The 18,916-nt window shown below is 44.1% G+C and overlaps 1 protein-coding gene across 3 annotated transcripts; it reads left to right on the forward strand.

The window, feature by feature from the left end:
• Positions 1-316: 316 nt before the first annotated feature.
• baz2a (bromodomain adjacent to zinc finger domain, 2A) lies at positions 317-17,305 on the forward strand. Of its 3 annotated transcripts, none has more exons than XM_038722119.1 (30): positions 317-431; positions 1,793-1,916; positions 2,148-3,050; positions 3,765-5,813; positions 6,011-6,283; positions 6,381-6,749; positions 6,865-6,925; positions 7,364-7,472; positions 7,623-7,724; positions 7,888-8,110; positions 8,264-8,325; positions 8,418-8,483; positions 8,584-8,976; positions 9,071-9,325; positions 9,416-9,630; positions 9,720-9,794; positions 9,924-10,098; positions 10,179-10,241; positions 10,327-10,471; positions 10,584-11,188; positions 11,293-11,608; positions 11,816-11,971; positions 12,129-12,289; positions 12,822-12,887; positions 13,009-13,292; positions 13,380-13,515; positions 13,656-13,802; positions 13,981-14,210; positions 14,319-14,462; positions 15,432-17,305. In XM_038722119.1, the coding sequence occupies exons 2-30, from the start codon at positions 1,793-1,795 to the stop codon at positions 15,589-15,591; spliced, it is 8,067 nt and encodes a 2,688-aa protein (XP_038578047.1). In that variant the 5' UTR covers positions 317-431; the 3' UTR covers positions 15,592-17,305. The 3 variants fall into 3 exon arrangements, with proteins under 3 accessions (XP_038578047.1, XP_038578046.1, XP_038578048.1); XM_038722118.1 differs by having other exon boundaries at positions 359-540; XM_038722120.1 differs by lacking the exon at positions 317-431 and adding an exon at positions 553-881.
• The last annotated feature ends 1,611 nt before the right edge of the window (positions 17,306-18,916 follow it).

Consider the following 18,916-nt stretch of genomic DNA (forward strand, 5'->3'; position numbering starts at 1 on the left):
ATAAATTAAACGTGTATATATAAAAACAAGTACCACATGTAAATGCGTACATGTTAATGCATCAGTATAATGTGCAGTAATAAAAACTGCCTTTTTGCGTAATTAGCGTAGACTATATAAAAATAATAGTAATTGTAATGAGTCCTTTACTTTGGATATTTTAATAACATTTTGCTTAGGGTACATTTATTACTAATATCAGATAGTGATGTGGGGTCATTATTATTTATTTTTAAAAATCAACAATAATAATGGTACATGATTCTAGCTACTGTTATTATTATTGTGAAGTTTCATTAATAAATGTTACCGGATGTGTGTGTGTGAGTGTGGTTATCGTTGGGACGTTTACACTGCTACTGTTCGCTCTGTTCTGTGATCATGGCCGCACTGGACCGCACCAGCCATGTTTGCTAATTTAAAACCCAAAGGTTAGGGGAATAGTTGTTTATTGTTTGCCGGTGTGCCATCCTCACCCGCATATCCGTTTAGACGAAGGTTTAGAGGCGTCTGCGCCTTCGAAATCCAAAGGACTGAAAGGTTGGATAGCTTTAACTGTAATATCAGCGAAACTTTTGATGGTGGCAGTGTGGGAGGAAGATGCTCTGCGAAAAAGATGTCTGTGTGCGTGCAGCGTAAACAATGTAACTTCATCTGGCTGCTAGCTAACGTTAGCCCGTGAACAAAAGAGAGCACGCCTCCATATGTTAACTAGCTAGTCTTGGTGACTTAACGTTGGTCATTATCAACAAGACCGGCTGGTATTTATTTTCATCCGCGGCGCTCTGTATTGCTGATGGGCACCATGGATCCACACCAGCGTGGTTGCGGTACCTGCTACCTGGCTATCGGCTAACATCGCAGCTTAAGAACCGTACTGGGTAAACGTTAAGGATGCTAACGTTATATCAGTTAGCTAGCGTGTGTAAGCTAGGTTCTATTGTGATGATTGAGCTAAATAACCTTGGAGCTGGAGCGAGGAATATTTTCGGACGATGTTTCACGCTAAAGTAAACTGTATGTCTAAATTCTTGGGTTCATTTCATATCGTAACGTTCAGTATACGTTGTTAGCTCAGTTGACTAGCGGCGCTTTAAACGGAATTGTTCCGTTTGAATACGCAGCTAGCGCGACTTAGCTAACGCTTTTGCAACGGCCTTGCTGAATTAGGAAATCAAGTATTCATAGAGAGGCTACTTTGTATTACGAATGTATGGGGCTGCTAACCAGCGAGTGGCGTGGTGACAGCCATTCAGGCCTTTGGGGGTGACTGTAAAATATTATCGCTAATCCGTCCATTGTTAGTTGGCCGAGGCCGCCGGGTCTTGAGGACAGTTTGTGTTGCTAAATGTCTGTCTGCCTGGGCCGTAGCGTTGCATTTACCACGGTATGGTTGAGGAGGATGTGCTCATGCTAGCGGCGCCTCATCAGCCGTAATGATGAGCTTCTATCGTCATATCCCGATTGTCCATTACGGCTCGCTAGGGCCTGGCATCTGCTGTTTGTTGGCTGCGACATTTTGACGGTTGTTGTTGGAGCGAAATGGTGCTGTCACAAGCTGCAGTTGCCAAAATCATTTGAGATAGCTGTTTCGCGGAGGAAATTGTACACATTACATAGCGCCTTTTAACTGTATCATATACATAAATGAAAAATAATTAAATAATACTTGTTTTCTATCATGCACATGCATCTTAGGCCCGTAAGGCTACTGCGTGGCTTCTATACGTTTTACTGGAGAGGAATACTGAGTGTAAATATGTTTATTAATTTTTATCTATTTTCTCTTCAGATGGAGTCAAATAATCATTTCAACTATGGCACCCACTCCTCAGCAAACTCAGGACTGAAACTCTCCTCAGGGGATTCTCTTTATACTAACGGCTCCTCCATGAGTTTTCCTCAGCAGGGGAAGAGTGAGTATTTTCAGCCCTAAGCACCACACTAGAATACAAATAAAATTAGCCTCATTGTAAAAAATAAGTGTCAGTTCATGAACTTCATAGAGCCAGACCTCACTTTTCCTCTCTACACCAGACTTCTTAATTTGATAGTTCTATCTCTGTGTTAAAGTCAACAAGCACAATGCTTAACTAATGCAAACTGTAACATTTTTTTTACTCGACAAACTTTCTTGTGTCTAACAGATATGAATGGCGAAATGAATGTGAATGGCATCACTACTGTACTTGGGTCCGGTGTGCCTGGTTCCCACCCACCAACAGCTCCTTACCCACACATGAGCAACCACCACCAGAGCAGCGTGGGCTATGACTACCTGTGGGGAGGACACCCTCAGTATAGTCCAGCCATGGGCACCTCTCCTGGGCATGGGATGCACCAGAAGCAGCCTACATCTGGAATGGTGCAGCCTCAGTCACAGCACCACTTCCAGGGTCATGGACAGTACCAACTGAATGGGGGTATTGAAAGCTCCCACCAGCCCCCTGTGGCAGGCCCACCGAACATGCCTCTTACTGGGAGTCAGTACTGGAACAGGAGTAACCCTGGCCCACAGCAGATAAGTTATAATTCCCACAATATGTATGGGACCTACCAGAGTCAGGCACATCCTGGAATTACACCATCACAGCATCACCAGCAGCAGTCCTTACAACCACCCCAGCATCAACCGTCACAGCAGCACCTCCACTCCCACCGTAACCCACACCACCACCACCAGCAGCACCAGCAACCACCACAGCATTATGGCATGATGCCTAATGGGATGCCCTATTACCAGCATCAACCCCAGCACCCGTCCCTGCCATCTCCCCAGCAGCAGCAGCAGCAGCAGCCACCACAGCAGTCTCAGCCCCAAGGCCAGGCTCAGATGATGCCCCCAGCTGCCCAGAGTTTTACTCCGCCACGTGGCAGCCCACAGCATCACAGTTTAGGCAGAGGAAGCACTGGCAGCCCTCTCCCTGTACCAATGCCCTCAGCACCAGTGATGTCACCCTCAACGGTGCATGATAGTGGATCACCTAAGGGCCACAACAGGGAACGGAGCCCCCATGCTAGCAATGTGGGACTATCTACTGTCATGCAAGGTGACCACTTTATACTTAAACCTTTTGTGTTTCTCCAGTTTCCATAAAAACTAATTCCTATTACATTTGTGTATGGAATTGATTAGTGCTACATTTTGAAAGTACTGTAATTCTGGTGCTTTTAGTTCCCCATAAATTAAACTGTTCTCTTCTACTTTACATTTCCTCCTTTTTAATGCCACTACAACCAGTTGAGTGATACTCATGTAGTCCTATGGTCTTATTCCTCTTTGGCTATACTTAGCCTTGCCACTCCCAACTGCTGATCATATTAAAACACAGCAATCCCTGGTTGTATTACAGTTTCCCATGGCACCTGTATTCTGCAAGACATTTGAATGGGTCACTCTCGGCTATGGGAAATTGTGATGGTCATTTTTCACTGTTTTTATATACAAAACCATTCATTAAAAAAAAAAGGCAAATTAATTGATACCGAAAGAAATGTTTAGTTGCCGCCCTGCTAGTTACTTCTTGCACATGAATGCCTGATAACCGGTTAATCTCATTGCAAATGTTCAGGGATGATTCAACCAGCAGATGCCACTGTTTGACCATGTGTAACTTTCACTTAGTGGTTTGTTGGTGATAGTTTATGCCCTGTCTCTGATCTATCTATTTTATAGAAAGATATTACTCTTATCAAAGTGACCATCAGATGATTCAATGGATTATACCCTGAAATCTTTTGTTGTTGATTCTCTTCTCTTTCAGGACATACAAGTGAAGGTGTCAAGGAGGGAGACACAAGCTATAATGGTATGGAAAGGGCACCTGATGCCCACAGGCTAACCAAAAGTGACAATTACCAACCCAAACCTGTGGGTCCTACGAGTGATTATCGTCAGCATTCTGAACAGCCAGCAGCTCAGCATCCAGAAATGACTTCCCCTGTCAGAGAGCCAGCCATGAATACACCTCCCCAGTCTGTGTCATCTCAGCTCTCTGCATCTACATCGCCTGCAGCAATGTCAACGTCTCTTACTAAGGCTTCAACACCTCCTTGGGTCCCTGCAGCTACTGCTTCCTCTGAGTCTCCCACATCTGCCCCTGGACCCCCTATAGTTTCACCCCCTGGTGTAGAATCTACTCCACCACAAATCTCAACACCTCCCAATGTGTCCCCTGCTTCATGTCCAGCGGCTCCTCCCAGACTTTCCTCACCTCATCTAATGATGCAAGGCCTCAGGCCTCCCACTTCTGCTGTGACTGAAGTATCCCCTGCTGAATCCAAGCATCTGTCAGTGAGATCTTCTTCTTCCTCCTCCCTGCCTGCATCTCCTCCAGTGACGTCTACACCTCTTGCTTCAACTGACAGTGTATCTAGACCTGTAGGATTTTCTTCAGTCTCTTCTCTATCGGAGACTGTGGTCCATCAAACCAAGTCTTCATTGCCTCCTACAGCTTCTGGGCCTAGTTCCACTGTCTCCCCTCCTGCCAATGTGTCCACGTCTTCTTACTCAGTGTCTGCGCCCATCTCGTCTCTTCAACAGATGGTCCAAGGGTCCACGTCACCTCTGACATCTTGCTTTCCTGATACATCTGGAGTTCGGCATGATAGACCTGGACCCCCAAAATTAATATCTTCTACTTCATCTGTGGGTACAAAATCCTTATTTGCTGGTGTACCTCCACCTCTACTGTCAAAAATGTGCAGTAAGACTAGTGACCCAGTGCCCACACCCCAGCGTCAGACATATACTCCTCCAGCGGCTGATTCTGACATACCTTCCCTAGCACCCCATGAAAGTCCTACAGTCCGAACTCTGTCTACCCTACCTCTTCTAACCACTCAAGCCTCCAGGACTGCACCTGTGTCTGCCCCTCCTGCCTTGGTGTCTGTGCCTCCTGCATTGGGTATGTCTTCTGGAGTGGTCTGTAGTTCTGATTCTGAGCAGCATCCTCCTAACACCACTCCTCCTCATGCACTAAAGCAGTTGTCGCCCAAGCCAGAGCACTATGGTCATAGTGGGGATAGGAAAGCATTGGCTACTAAAAGAAACGGAAAACCAGAGGAACACCCCTCTCAGCTTGATTCGTGCATGAAAAGGACATCACAGAAGGTAGAAGCTAATGAGACTAATAAATCTGAAATTCGCTCACCCAGATCCCTCACTGATCTTCCTGGGAAATCCTTGCAGACCGCAGTCGCTCCTGATCAAAAGCCCAAGAATAAACAGACAGATTCTGAAAGGCACCACATGCAAAGCAGTGTCATCTGTGAGGCAGAGGACTCCACGGTGGAGCATACTCCGCTCAGAAAGTCCTCACATCTCCACAGCGCAAGGGTAGAACATCTGACCGATGAAGAAAGTTTTGATGATACTTCACATACAGCTTCTCTGTTTGATGGCAATTCAATGTTTGACACCCCCTCTAGAATTGATGTGAGCTCTATCTTGGGAAAGACCCCTCTTTTAGATGGCAATAGCTCATGCGGAGATGACTCCCCTCACTTTGACGACAGCTTTCACCTGAGAGAGGACACTTCTCGGTTTGACAGCACTTCCCAAGAAGAAGAACAGCAATGTGCGGCGTTTGAGACGACCCTAGATAGCAGTTCCTCTGTGGAAGACTCCAGAGATGACAAGTTGGACTCCACCAGGGAAGGGGAAACGTCTGAGGCAGAAGAGACCAAGGACAGCTTCCAAATCACAGGAAAGTCTTCCCTGAACAACACCTCTCAGATAGAAGAGTCCTCTGTCGACTCAAGTGACGTGTCCAACTCCCGCTTCTTTGTGCCGTCTCAGCCAGCTTGTCAAGGTATATTCTTAAAGTTCATCATCATGGAAACTAGGATCACATGGGTTGACAAGCAGTGGTTATTTGTATAGATATATATAATGTATTATCCTAAATGGAATTTTATATTTCTCCGTTGCAAAAAGTAATTTTCTTTTGACATTGCTTGCATCCTATATTCCTGGATTCTTCTAATGCTATTTAATGTTTCATCTCAGGACCTGAAGCAGAGTGGGAGTCCAGAGGACAGGATACACCAGACTCGGCTGGACGCATCAGCATTAAGGCCACTGTTAATGAGACAATGACTCCCCCCAGCTTCAAGATGAGAGATGAGAATTTCATCGCCTTCAGTACACCAGCAGAGGGCCCTGCTGTACACCCACTCCAACCAGTAACTGATCTGATTGTGTCAGCTACTGGAGAACAGAAATCCCCAGTGAAACCACGCAAACCTCGAGCTCCAAAGGCAATATGGATTAAAACCCCAGGTATTCAACATTCTGAGTTCAAGTGTTACATTAAAAAATTATTTTATTTTATTAAACGGTTTTTTTTTTTTTGTCTTTTTCCCCTTTTTATTTTAAGCTCCTGAGGAGGCCCAGCGGAAGCCTCGAGTTCGAACCCCTAAAGTGGATAAGACAAAGACTGATGAAGAGGGAGGCCTTACAGGAGAGGTGGCCAAGGGCAGAAAGAGGAAGGCGTCTGTCAAGGTGGATGTTAAAGAAACGTCAGCTGTATGTGGAGAGGCTGAGCACACAGGAGAGGTTGATCCAATCACAGCGACAATTGAAGCTGTTCTAGCCAATGCTTCATCTGTTAACACAGCAGTTGAGAAACCCAAGAAGGTGAAAAGGGCCAAGAAACAGGACCAAGATGGAAACTTGGCAAAGACGCCTAAACAAGATGCCGAAAAAACAGCTGATGATGAAAATGATGACGACAGCTCCACTGCAGGTAATGAAGAGTTTTGTGAGGGCGGTCCACATCATGTCACGGCGTTTTGTTGCTAAATGATATTACAGTTTAACAGTCTAATGCCAAGCATGGTCGTGTGCATTTTCTTGAACAGGTGAATCTAACAGACGGAGGGTTGCAACTGAGGAGCAGGTCCAGTTCCCACTGCGACATGGGTATGGTTCCCTTTTGGACTTTTAGTTCATCTTATGATCATTTCATCATTTGGTTGACAACACTTTCTATGCTATTACACATATTTTTTTGAAAACCATAATATTAATATATTCAGTAAAATTAATCAAAACATGCTCAACAAGCATGATTTATGAGTGATCTGGATAACTGGCCTAACTAAACCAGTTTTACTTAAGTTATACAGATTTCAGTTTTGCATTAAGTTTTCTGCCTCATAGTCTTGGCGTGCTGTCCGTGTTCATCTTTCAGCTGATGGAAAAAATCTTGTTAATGCTATGTCTCATTTCTCAAAAATCTGTTTTTATTTAGTTTTGAAAAGTGTTCAAATGTGTGCAGTGTTTATATATTGTAACGATACACCTGTGTCTAAAGATGCTGGATGACAGGAATATTATGATGAACTCTCTTTGTTGTAGTTGGAAGAGGGAGATTCGTGTGAAGAAAATGGAGAGCCGCATGAAGGGCGAAACCTGGTATTACACACCTTGTGGAAGGAGGATGAAGCAGTTCCCGGAAATAATCAAGGTACATTTTCCTGGCTATAAGACAAAACCATAAACATCTTTTAAAGTTATAGTCAAGGCAAATACAACCGATGATATACAGATGTAAAGACACTGACCATTATTTATTTTTTTTCTTCTGTTGCCTGTTTTCCTAATTGCTTCAACCCAGTACTTGAAGAGACACACGGACAGTGTGGTCACCAGAGAACACTTCAGTTTCAGCCCACGCATGCCTGTTGGAGATTTTTATGAAGAAAGAGAAAGTTCTGAGGTCTGTATATTTGAGTATTGCTCAGTTTATTTTTTTCTATTTAAAAAGAAAGTAAAATCCTTCAGTCAAGGATTTGGATCAATACTACTGCATAGCCCAACCCATGGTGTTACAAACATGTCAAACATTTTGAGGACTCATCATTCTCTACAATATCTTTCAGGGTATGAAGTGGGTCCTCTTGGCTAACGAGGAGGTTCCCTCCATGATCATGGCCATTACTGGCCGGCGAGGTCGACCTCCAAACCCTGATAAAGAGAAACCTCGCAGAGTTCGTAGCCTGAAGGGAGGGCAGGCCCGCCGCCCCGGTCGACCTCCCAAACCCAAGATGATAGACCTCCTTAGCAAAGTTGACGCTAAGCTTTTGAAGCGACTTGAGGCCAAGGGTGAGTGAGTAAATGTAGACAGGAGGAGTGTGAGCTTGTGCTTATACCTATTGGTTAGCAATTTGCATACAGGACTCTAGGTCAGATGACTTGCTGAGCACATAACCTCATGAAGTTTGTACTGTAGCTAATAGTTTTATTCCCTTTTTATAGAAGCTCTCACAGAGGAGGAAAAGGAGAAACTAGCAAAAATCAAAAAGAAAATGAAGAGAAAGGTATGTTTAGAATGTTTGTAATGTGGAGTTTTTTATGCTGTCCATCAACCATTCATCTCATCCTGATATTGTTTCCTCTGTTTATTAATTAGGCAAGAATGAAGAGAAGGGAGGATGTGAAGGCTAAGAAGATGAAAGAGGCGAAAAAGAAAGCCAAGGTACACACAAGCACTCAACACAAAATGATTTTTCAGCATTTTCCTCTACACTACCTTTTCTTCACCTACACTTGTTCTTTCTTTTCTTTTGTGGGTTCAGCTTGAGCAAGAAGCCAAGGACCTAGAGCTGAAGGCTGAACCAACCGACCCGACAGCCCCACAGGTCGCACAGCCAGCGTCAGGGTCTGCTGCAGAGCCCAAGAAGCCTGGCCGCAGGAGGTCAGTCAAGGTTGAGGCTCCTCCGCCAATACAGCAGACTGATGAGGAGAGGATAGCCCAGGGTAAGCGGGTGCTGGGTGCTCGGAGTAAAGCCAAGGCTCTGGCTAAAGCCCAGGCTGAGGCAGAGGCAGCAGCTCAGGCTGCTATGGCAGCAAAGAGGGCAGCAGAGAGGAGGGCGCAGGCCCAGAGGCGCCTGGAGGAGCGGAAGAGGCAGCAGTTGATCGCAGAAGAACTGAAGAAGCCCACAGAGGACATGTGTCTTACTGACCACAAAGTAAGTTTTGTAGTTGAAACCCAATTTCTTTTAGCTCTGTGTTTGCAGAGGATTTTTTAAGATAATCATGACCTTTGAACTTTGTTTCCATCAGCCCCTGCCAGAGCTGTCCCGTATCCCTGGTGTGGTTCTTTCTGGCACGGCGTTTGCACACTGCCTGGCTGTGGTTGAGTTCTTACATGGCTATGGAAAATTGATTGGTCTCAATGTACCCAAGGACATCCCCAGCCTCGCTACCCTGCAGGAGGGCCTCCTGGGCCTGGGCGACAGCCAAGGAGAGGTCCAGGACCTAGTGATAAAGTTGGTGGAGGCTGCACTCCATGATCCAGGCCTGCCATCATTTTATCAGGTGTGTGATGCAGTTTGAGCATTTTCTCCATTAATGCAATAAACCTTTTTATCTACATTTTCCTCTTCATCTCCTTATCCATTCCTTCAGTCAATAAAGATTCTGGGGGAAAAGCTGGTTGAGATAGAGCTGACCCGCAGCACAGTCTCGGAAGTGCTTCGCATCTTTTTGGAATCTCATGCTTATGATACAGAAGTGTGCAATACAATGAGGACCAAAACGTTCCACGCCCTGCCTCCTGACACCAAGGCAGCCATTCTGGGTTTCCTGGTGCAAGAGCTCAATAGCAGCAACATTGTGACAAGGTTGGAACAAGAACTCATTATTTGTTAGTTTAAAGTTTGTTACCGCCACATTTCTTTTACTTTATTAATGTATGCATTTTATATTTCAGTGACATTGACAACACATTGGAAAACATGGCAACTTACAGGAAGAACAAGTGGATCATTGAGGGGAAGTTACGCAAGTAAGGTCATGGTTTCCTTTATTCAGTACAGAAAATTCAGATTACTCCTTCCCCCCCTTTTAAGATCTTAGATTAGATCTTTTTTGTAATGAAAGCACATTTTGATCCTGATTGTTTTCTCCTTTGCAGACTGAAGGCGGCACTAGCGCGTCGTACAGGACGCTCAGAGGAAGAGCTGTGTTTTGAGGAGAGGCGGCGCAGTGCCAGAGTGGCTGAGGAAGAGAACCTCAGTATGGAGGAGAATGGCCTACCTGTGGAGAGAGGCAACCGCCGCGCACGCAAAGAAGAGCCCAAACTCAGTGACGTACGTATCTGCTCTTGTGGTTTTTCACTTTTGTATTAGAAATGGTTCGTTCCTACATTTCATTTGATCTTTTGTTACAGAGTGAGAGCCCATCCACTGCTAGCATTCCAGAGCTTGAAAGGCAGATAGATAAGCTAACCAAGGTAAGCCTGACGCTACAAAGATGCAGTGCTTTATACATTTATGTTGATTTATATTATATATTCCTCTGCTTTTGGATCTCCACAGAGGCAAGCATTTTTCCGTAAAAAGCTGCTACAGTCGTCTCATTCAATGCGGGCCACATTGCTAGGCCAGGACCGTTACCGGCGCAGATACCTGGCTCTACCTCACCTCGGAGGAATTCTGGTCGAGGGACCAGAAGAGCTGTTGAGTAAGTTTTAGAATACATTTTAAAGAAGTGTCATCACTCTGATTTTTAAACTTTACTAACCCCCTGGCTTGTCCATCGTCATGTAAACTTCCCTTACATTTCTATCATGCAGCTTCTGGAGATGTCCATGTAGCTGAGGTTCCTGTCACCTTCCTCAAAAAGGAGCCCAAAGTTGAGGAGACCCCCATGCCTACCACTCCCACTCTACCTTCCTCTCCTTCCTCTGCTAACCCTGCCCAGGCCCAGACCTCGTCTCCAGAGGAGGATCCCCTCCCTGGCACTGCGTCCCTCATGAGCATGCCAAGAGGACGAGGACGCCCCCGAAAAATCAAACCAGAAGTGGAGCTTCACCTCCGCACAGCAAAGATTCGCCGTCGGCGTCGAAGTAGCGTCAGATCTGGGGGTGACGAAGGGCCGGGATCACCCAACAGTGCCACACAAGACCTCACACAGGCTGCTTTCCAGAGCTGGCTCAGCCAGTCACAGGAAACCATGACCAACGGTGCGTGCTCTGCAGCAGGGGACGCTCCAGATGGTAATCGACCAGAGGAGAGTGTGAAGGAAATGGCAGAGAAACAGGGACAGTGGTTTAACCTGCTCCCCAAACAACCGTGTGACGATAACTCTCTGACAGAGGCCCAGATACCCACCCCACCTCCTAAACTCCTCCCTCAGATCCCGAGTGCTCTGCCCGCGCTCGCTGCTCCACTCCTGCAGGTTTGCCACCACAATCAACTACAAATACATTTAGTTTTACTTTAATAATGCACATTGAGTTTTCTTTGTGTTGTATAAATAAATAATCTCTACCCAACCCTCAGCCGGACCCGCTCTTTCCTGGCCTGGCTACTGCTGACCCTGTAACCTCTGCAACACCACAGGACATTCCCCCTTCTGATAATGCCCCACCAGCACCCCCCCCGCTTCTCCCTGCTCCCATTCTTGCTGCCACTCCTGCTCCGGCTACCCCCGCCAGGCCAGGTCGCCGGCGGAGGAGAGGTAGCAGAGGCAGCAGTCCTGCCCGCAGAGGGCCAAGGGGGGCTGCAGCCAAGCGCCGTGGCCGACCTCCCAATGCTGTGTTTCAAGAGCTCGAGCAGCAGTACTTCACACAACTGGTGGTGAAGCCCATACCAGCATGTAAGTAGTATCCGGTTACCGGTTAAAAAGGGCATTATGATTTTGAGCCTGTTGTCTCAGAAGTTTGTTTATATTCTTTTGACTGCTACCACCAAACTATAATACAGTTGAGAGCTGATCTTGGGATCATGATCATTTATTGTGTTCTTGGTGGAAAAACACAAGTAAAAGTCTGTGCCCTGTGTGTTGTATTGGTTTTGTTTCCAGCAATGGTGCGTGGCTGGTGGTGGATCAAGAGTCCAGATGAACTGTATAGCACCTTACAGGCCCTCCATCCAAGGGGCATCAGGGAGAAGGTGCTCCATAAGCATTTGGCCAAACACATGGAGAGCTTAGCTGAGATGTGCACGAAACCTGTCGATGGTGAGTTGTGTAGTCGAATTTGAAGCTCAGCAATATAACTCTATCCAATTAATGTTTTTGACTTGACATCATCGTGCATTATCCTTTTTTCCTCCTGCATGTTTCCCTGGTTGCCACGTGTTCTCCTTAGAACTGTTCTTGTGTTCTTTCCGGCTAGACCCAATATTTGAGTTGAAGGTAGAAGAGAAGGATGTGCTAATGGAGGCTCTGCAGCAGCCCTGGCAAGTGCAGGAGAAAGCAATGGAGACTGACATCAACTCCCTGAAGTGGGTGGAGGACCTGGAGCAGCGGGTGATTGCCGCTGACCTCCATCTCAAGGTGAAAAAGCACCTTACTTCTTATGAGTCACTATTATGCATCCATCTGATTTATCTAATTGTAAAACAACAGCTACAGCTCAAGTTGAGAGAAATTAAAATTTAAAGTGATTTAAGTTGATTTTCTTTAACTATAGTAACAAGATAAATTATATTTTTTTAGTGTGATTCTATGAGACGAGAGCAGCACAGATAATATTGGGCATGTAGCAAATTTTGACAGTCATTGTAACAAGTAGGAAATCGTTGCCAAATAGACCTTTTTCTCATGTCGTTCCCCATTTCTCTCATTTGCGGTCATCTCTCTACGGACCAAATAAATAAATAAAAATGCCCCAGAAAAATACGTTTTTACAAATACAAATTTTTAAGTACTGACATTCATAACAATATGAATAATATTGAAATACATATTGTAAATATTCATATTGTAATACAATATGAAGTAGTCAAAATACTCAGATGAGAAGTAGTAAAAACTCTCCTATATAATTTTTTATATAAACAAATTATATCGGCTTTGTTTTTTAAAGGCACTTCCTCAGATTGCAATGAATGATGCTGAATCAAACACAGAGACATCTGTGGCGGAATTTCAGGTAACCAACACTAAAACTATTTCTCACAATTCTTCTTGGATTAATTAAGTTGTGCTTAACCACTGTTTAGTCATATCCCTCACTGATACTTAAACTCTTCCTGTCTCGCCCCCTTATCAAGCCCTACACAATCCCAGATCCAGACTCCACACGTGATGACCTTCAATACTACGAACATGACGCAGACCCTCAAGATGACTGGATTGTGCGAACTAAGAAGGAGTGGTCTGGCCTGCCACGTATCGCCACACACCCGGTGGACTTGGCTGTGCTGCGCTTGGCCAACCTTGAGCGAAACATTGAAAGGCGATATCTAAAGGAGCCGCTCTGGAACCCAGCCGAAGTGATGCGCCTCGCTCCTCTCACCCCTACTCCAGGAGAAGAGCATCCCATGGATGTCTTCAGGTGAGAAGGACAGGCTTTTCTTTGGAGTGCAGAGGATGAGTTTGTTTTGCTTTAGCCTTAATTTCTTATAATTCTTTTCATTTCTAGTTTGGAAAGTGAGATCACGTCTCGACTGCGAACGTGGCGGCAGGCTCTGGATCGCTGCCGCAGTGCTCCCCAGGTCTGTCTGTGTTTACTTCAGCTGGAGAAGGCCATTGCCTGGGAGAGATCTGTGACTAAAGTGGTATGTAACTTTATCTCGCAAGACTATTCTTGGACCCTGATGTACTAACTTTTTTTGGGAGCACACTGCACAAAGTTATGGTAAAAACCCACCAAATTCAAAGTTGTTAAGGATTTCTTCTGCGATCGCTTTTTATCTAGACTTGCCAGGTTTGCAGGAAGGGAGACAATGATGATTGCCTGTTGCTATGTGACAGCTGTGATCGTGGCTGCCACATGTACTGCCTAAGGCCCAAAATCACCCAGGTGCCAGAGGGAGACTGGTTTTGTCCCACCTGCGTTGCCCAGGTCAGAACCTGTCCTGTGATTAAAACAACTTCATACTGATCAAAACTTGCAGGGAAAATTGGGGCCATTTTGAATCTAAGCGCATTTTGTAGCAATATTTTCCTACCAAGTAATTTGTCATGGGTTACATTTGTTCCTCGTCAGCACAATCTGTTCCCTTATTGGCTGTGTCTCTCAGGAGAAAGGTGATTCACCGCGCTCGTGCAAAAAGAGGACCAGGGTGAAGAAGAGAAGATATGAAGACGATAGCTCTGAAGATGAGACGACAACGCGACGTAGTGGCGGCATGGCAACACGGTACAAGGAGATTGTTTCGCCCTCTTCATCTTCCCGTAACTCTGGAGACGGAGGCGCCACTAAACGTCGTCGCATGACAACCCGCAACCAGCCGGACCTCACCTTCTGCGAGTGAGACCTGCCTTCTTACCCAACAGGATTATAAATAAATTCTTAAGTCTACAGGGTGACATTTGTTTTGACATGTGATGGATTTGTGGTCATTTCATTTCCTGCCAGGATCATTCTAATGGAGATGGAAGCGCATGCCGATGCCTGGCCATTCCTTGAACCCGTCAACCCCCGATTGGTTCCAGGCTACCGCCGCATCATCAAGAACCCCATGGACTTCCTCACCATGAGAGAAAGACTGCTTCAGGGAGGGTAAGTGCGGATCATGCTACATGTTTCATTACTATATTTATTAGCTCTCATGCACAATAGTTCAAGGTTACATGTTACCTAATCTTCCTCTCGGGTACTTTTTTGACTTATCGTTTTTATTTTGAAATACAACATCAGTACTTTAAATCACAAAAATGGATACAGCCCATTTAGTTGAGTAGAACTTCCCCAATTGTCCATTCACATCCCACTCAAACACATAAAAATAAGCTGCCAACCAAAATACAAAGTGGCTTTCTTAGAAAGAAAGATCCAAAGGAAGAGAGACGATACAAAAACATTGGGAAACCAATGTTGCTGCCACCTTCATCCTTTCACTTATACATTTATGCAGAAAAGATGTATTTTCTCACCTGTGTACAGACGGTGGATTCAAAAACTCCTGCACACTGTCAACACTTGCAGTGAATTTATTCAGTAGCTACATTAAGGTCAAGCAACCTCCGTCAACCATTTCATACAACAAATGACTTTAAGCTGCACGTGTGTATATACACACGTGCAGCATACACAGAACAATCAGCCAATCCTAAGTCTAAACCTTTCCAGTAGTAGTAGTAGGAGGAGGAGGAGTAGTAGGAGTAGTATTAAGATGAATTCCCCTTAACTTAACCAATAAAAAATTTAAAACACTTAACAGTGGGTAATAGGAAAAAGTAGGGCTAACTAAAACAAACATTCACTTCAGAGACAAGAGGTTAATGCATCATAAATATGCCCTGCCCCTTCCAATGTGTGTTTGCTTCTGAGTTTGTTGATCCCTCGGATTGGCTGATTGTTCTTTACAAACACATTTATAAAAAAATATAAAGTACATTCCCCAGTTGAGGGAATATTCTTTTTCTGTCCTGTTACCTCCTGTATGACATTTTCTTCCCATGCAGTCTCTGTGTCCCTCCCTGGTGCTTTTAACATCAGTCTTTTCTCCCTGCTGTTTCCTTGTCTCAGGTACTGCAGCTGTGAGGAGTTTGCAGCAGATGCTCACCTCGTCTTCAACAACTGCGAGCTGTTCAATGAAGACACGTCGGAGGTGGGAGTGGCTGGACACTCCATGAGGCGTTTCTTTGAGAGCCGCTGGGCGGAGTTCTACTCGAATAAGGACAAATAGGAGCATGCGGCGTTCCCCCTGATGGTGGGGCTGTATACTGTTGGTGCTTCCACCGTCCCAGTCACACACTCTCCATTACCGCTAAGACTGTCTGGAGGTTCTTCCAGCTATGTGTATTCTCATGTATAGATATATATGTATAGATTTTGGCTATTTGTCTGTTATCGTTTCCTCCACCGGCCTAATCTTTTCCAGGCCCACAGCTGAACTGGCTTGACCTTGTACCCATTCCCCGTAACAGAGTGAGAACATGTCTCTCTTCACTTTTCCTTCCCCCACTCGTGTCTCCTCATCATCACCTCGGCACATCAGCTCCTGTTTGCGTTCTGCTGTCACATCCTCTCACAAGCCCCATGTCGTAGCGAGGCCTTTGGTCAAGCCCTGCTGTGGGGCGACACAGCCTCAGGCTCACAATGAAGGTCAGGGACTGATCACACTATTGCAGCTTAAGTGCTGCACACTGGACCTGATTAGCACCGCTAAATGACAAAATGGATCTCAACAAACTCTTCACTGAGCTTGGGCCATTTCTTACCTGTTCAATGGAAACGTAATGTAACGTGGTCTTATGCCTAGAAGTAATTTTTTTGCTCAATATATTTTTATTATATATTCTATATATAAATATATATAAAGATTACAATAGCTGGGATTATTTAATAGCAATAGCTTGTAGTGAACGTGTACAGATTACCTTATAGAGATGTCTAGACGATTTATGAAAAGGCCAGTTAAACTAAAAGGAATCTGTCCTTGGACTGTCACGAGTAGACGTTTGTATAACCTCCACTTAAAGTCTTGGACGCACACATTCACACTTTTCACCAACACACACACAAACATGCACACGATTTCACACACATACCCACCTTCTGCTGCTGTGTGAAAGACACTGGTTTCTGAAACTGGAGGATAGGGGTTTTTTTTTTTTTTTTTTTATATATATAAAGTGTGTCAGTCGGACTGAGCTCAGACTCTTATATTTCACTGTCCCTTTTGTTGAGAGTAAATAATCCAGTAGTTACACCGCATCTGTGTCACAGACTATACAAGTGAAAGGATGCTCCTACAACACACAGCTCGCATTGAAATGTTGCTCTTGTATAGTACAAAATTGCCCCAGGTGAAGATTGTGTTTGCAGCTTCAAAACTGCAACTGACGCATGTTAATCTGTGAATCTGGAAGTGGTTATGTGCGAGGCTAAAATCCCCTCCATTTTAAAGGCTAGAATTGCAAAGGAGCTTTGATAATAAGGTACTAGGCACATTCCTGCCTGGTTTTGTCTTACATTCCTTTTTATTGATTTATGTGCTGTACAAGGGCCCATGTACGATGTTGCGCGGCATGACTGGCGTGCTCTGAAGGCGACGGGATGATTCCACTGTCCGGGTTTTATTTAAACATGTTTCTTACACTGAACTCAAATCTGTTGATAGGAAGTAAACTTTGATGTTCCTTATTACACTTGAGGGACAGATGTTTTTTCAAAAAAAAGAAGAAAAAAAAACACACGAAAACCAAATGTGGTGTTAAGTGAATTTTTAATAATGTACAGTTTTGGTGACTTTAAATTTGTTCCTTTATATTTTTAGGACCAATTCATCATTTTTAAGAGGAGGTATTACAAGATGTTGTATTAAGGTGATGTAACACGTGTGCATCTGTAGAATGTACTGTGAGTTGAATAAAAACCACATCTAGTAGAGAGCATTATTTCTCTTCCTGTGAGTGTGTTCTCCATGTTTCAAACTGGGGGAGGTTCCCAAATCATGTACAGTGGAATCTTTTATTAATCACGTCTGTGCAACTCAAATTGAACCCTATAACCAAATTGTTTTCATTAATTCTCATTCAGATTATCATTTAATTGACACTTGTATATTTATTACATGAATATAAAGTAAAGAAATGGACAGCTTCACTTTTTCTGAATTTTATTGACAGTTTCAAAACAGTGCTGCTGTTTCAAATGCTTTTCAAATTACTGTAGAAATTAAATTACTGTACTGGGTATCATTCAAATACATTATACAATACAACACAGTACTGTATATAAAATTACACGATAGATCACCATGATCATGAACCATGATCACTACAAACTGTTTTCACTGTATTCCCGTTTCCTCCTCCAGTTCAAAGGAGGTTCAGTTTTGGTAATTTGTTGATTCTAAATTGCCCATAACTGGAAATTCTGTCGGTCTGTGTGTGTAAGACCTGTGTTAGACTGGTGGCCTGTTTGGGGTGTACCCAGCCTACTTGCCCAGTGCATGCTGGGAGAGGTTTCTGCCCCTCCTGACTGAACAGGATTTGAGAAATAGATGGATATAATGCGCTCAGCTAACAAACTATTAGGAGCAGATCTACTGCCATTAAGAGTTTTGGTATTAATATTTTGTTAACTTGTATTAATTTGCTGTAAAATGCCCACAACTATTGCTCTTTGATATATAGTATGGACAGAGCTGCTATGATTTGTCGATTAATCAATTTGACATCAATCAACAATTTTGATAATTGATCAATAGTTTTTAGTAATTTTCCAAACGAAACATTACTTGGTTGGTCAGACAAAAGAAAGCATCACTATGGGCTTTAAGAAATGGTGATTTTTCACTACTTTCTGATCTTTTACAAACTAAAAATAATCAGAAGAATAGTCAATACTAACAATAATACTTTGTTGTAGCCCTAGAAATGGGTATACAGGTGCTGGTCATATAATTAGAATATCATCAGTAATTCCATTCAAAATGTGAAACTTGTATAATGTTCATTCCACACAGATATGATATATTTCAAGTGTTGATTGCTTTTAATTTTGATGATTATAACTGACAACTAATGAAAACCCCCAAATCAGTATCTCAGAAAATTAGAATATTGTGAAAAGGTTCAATATTGAAGACACCTGGTGCCACACTCTAATCAACTAATTAACTCAAAACACCTGCAAAGGCCTTTAAATGGCCTCTCAGTCTAGTTCTGCAGGCTACACAATCATGGGGAAGACTGCTGACTTGACAGCTGTCCAAAAGACGACCATTGACACCTTCCACAAGGAGGGCAAGACACAAAAGGTCATTGCTGGCTGGCTGTTCACAGAGCTCTGTGTCCAAGCACATTAATAGAGATGCGAAGGGAAGGAAAAGATGTGGTAGGAAAAAGTGTTCAAGCAATAGGGATAACCGCACCCGGAGAGGATTGTGAAACAAAACCCATTCAAAAATGTGGGGGAGATTCACAAAGAGTGGACTGCAGCTAGAGTCAGTGCTTCAAGAACCACCACGCACAGACGTATGCAAGACATGGGTTTCAGCTGTC

The sequence above is a fragment of the Micropterus salmoides genome, unplaced genomic scaffold (assembly GCF_014851395.1).
Source record: "Micropterus salmoides isolate LMB-PRFRI ecotype aquatic unplaced genomic scaffold, ASM1485139v1 Ms_hic_scaffold_16, whole genome shotgun sequence".
Taxonomy (NCBI): domain Eukaryota; kingdom Metazoa; phylum Chordata; class Actinopteri; order Centrarchiformes; family Centrarchidae; genus Micropterus; species Micropterus salmoides.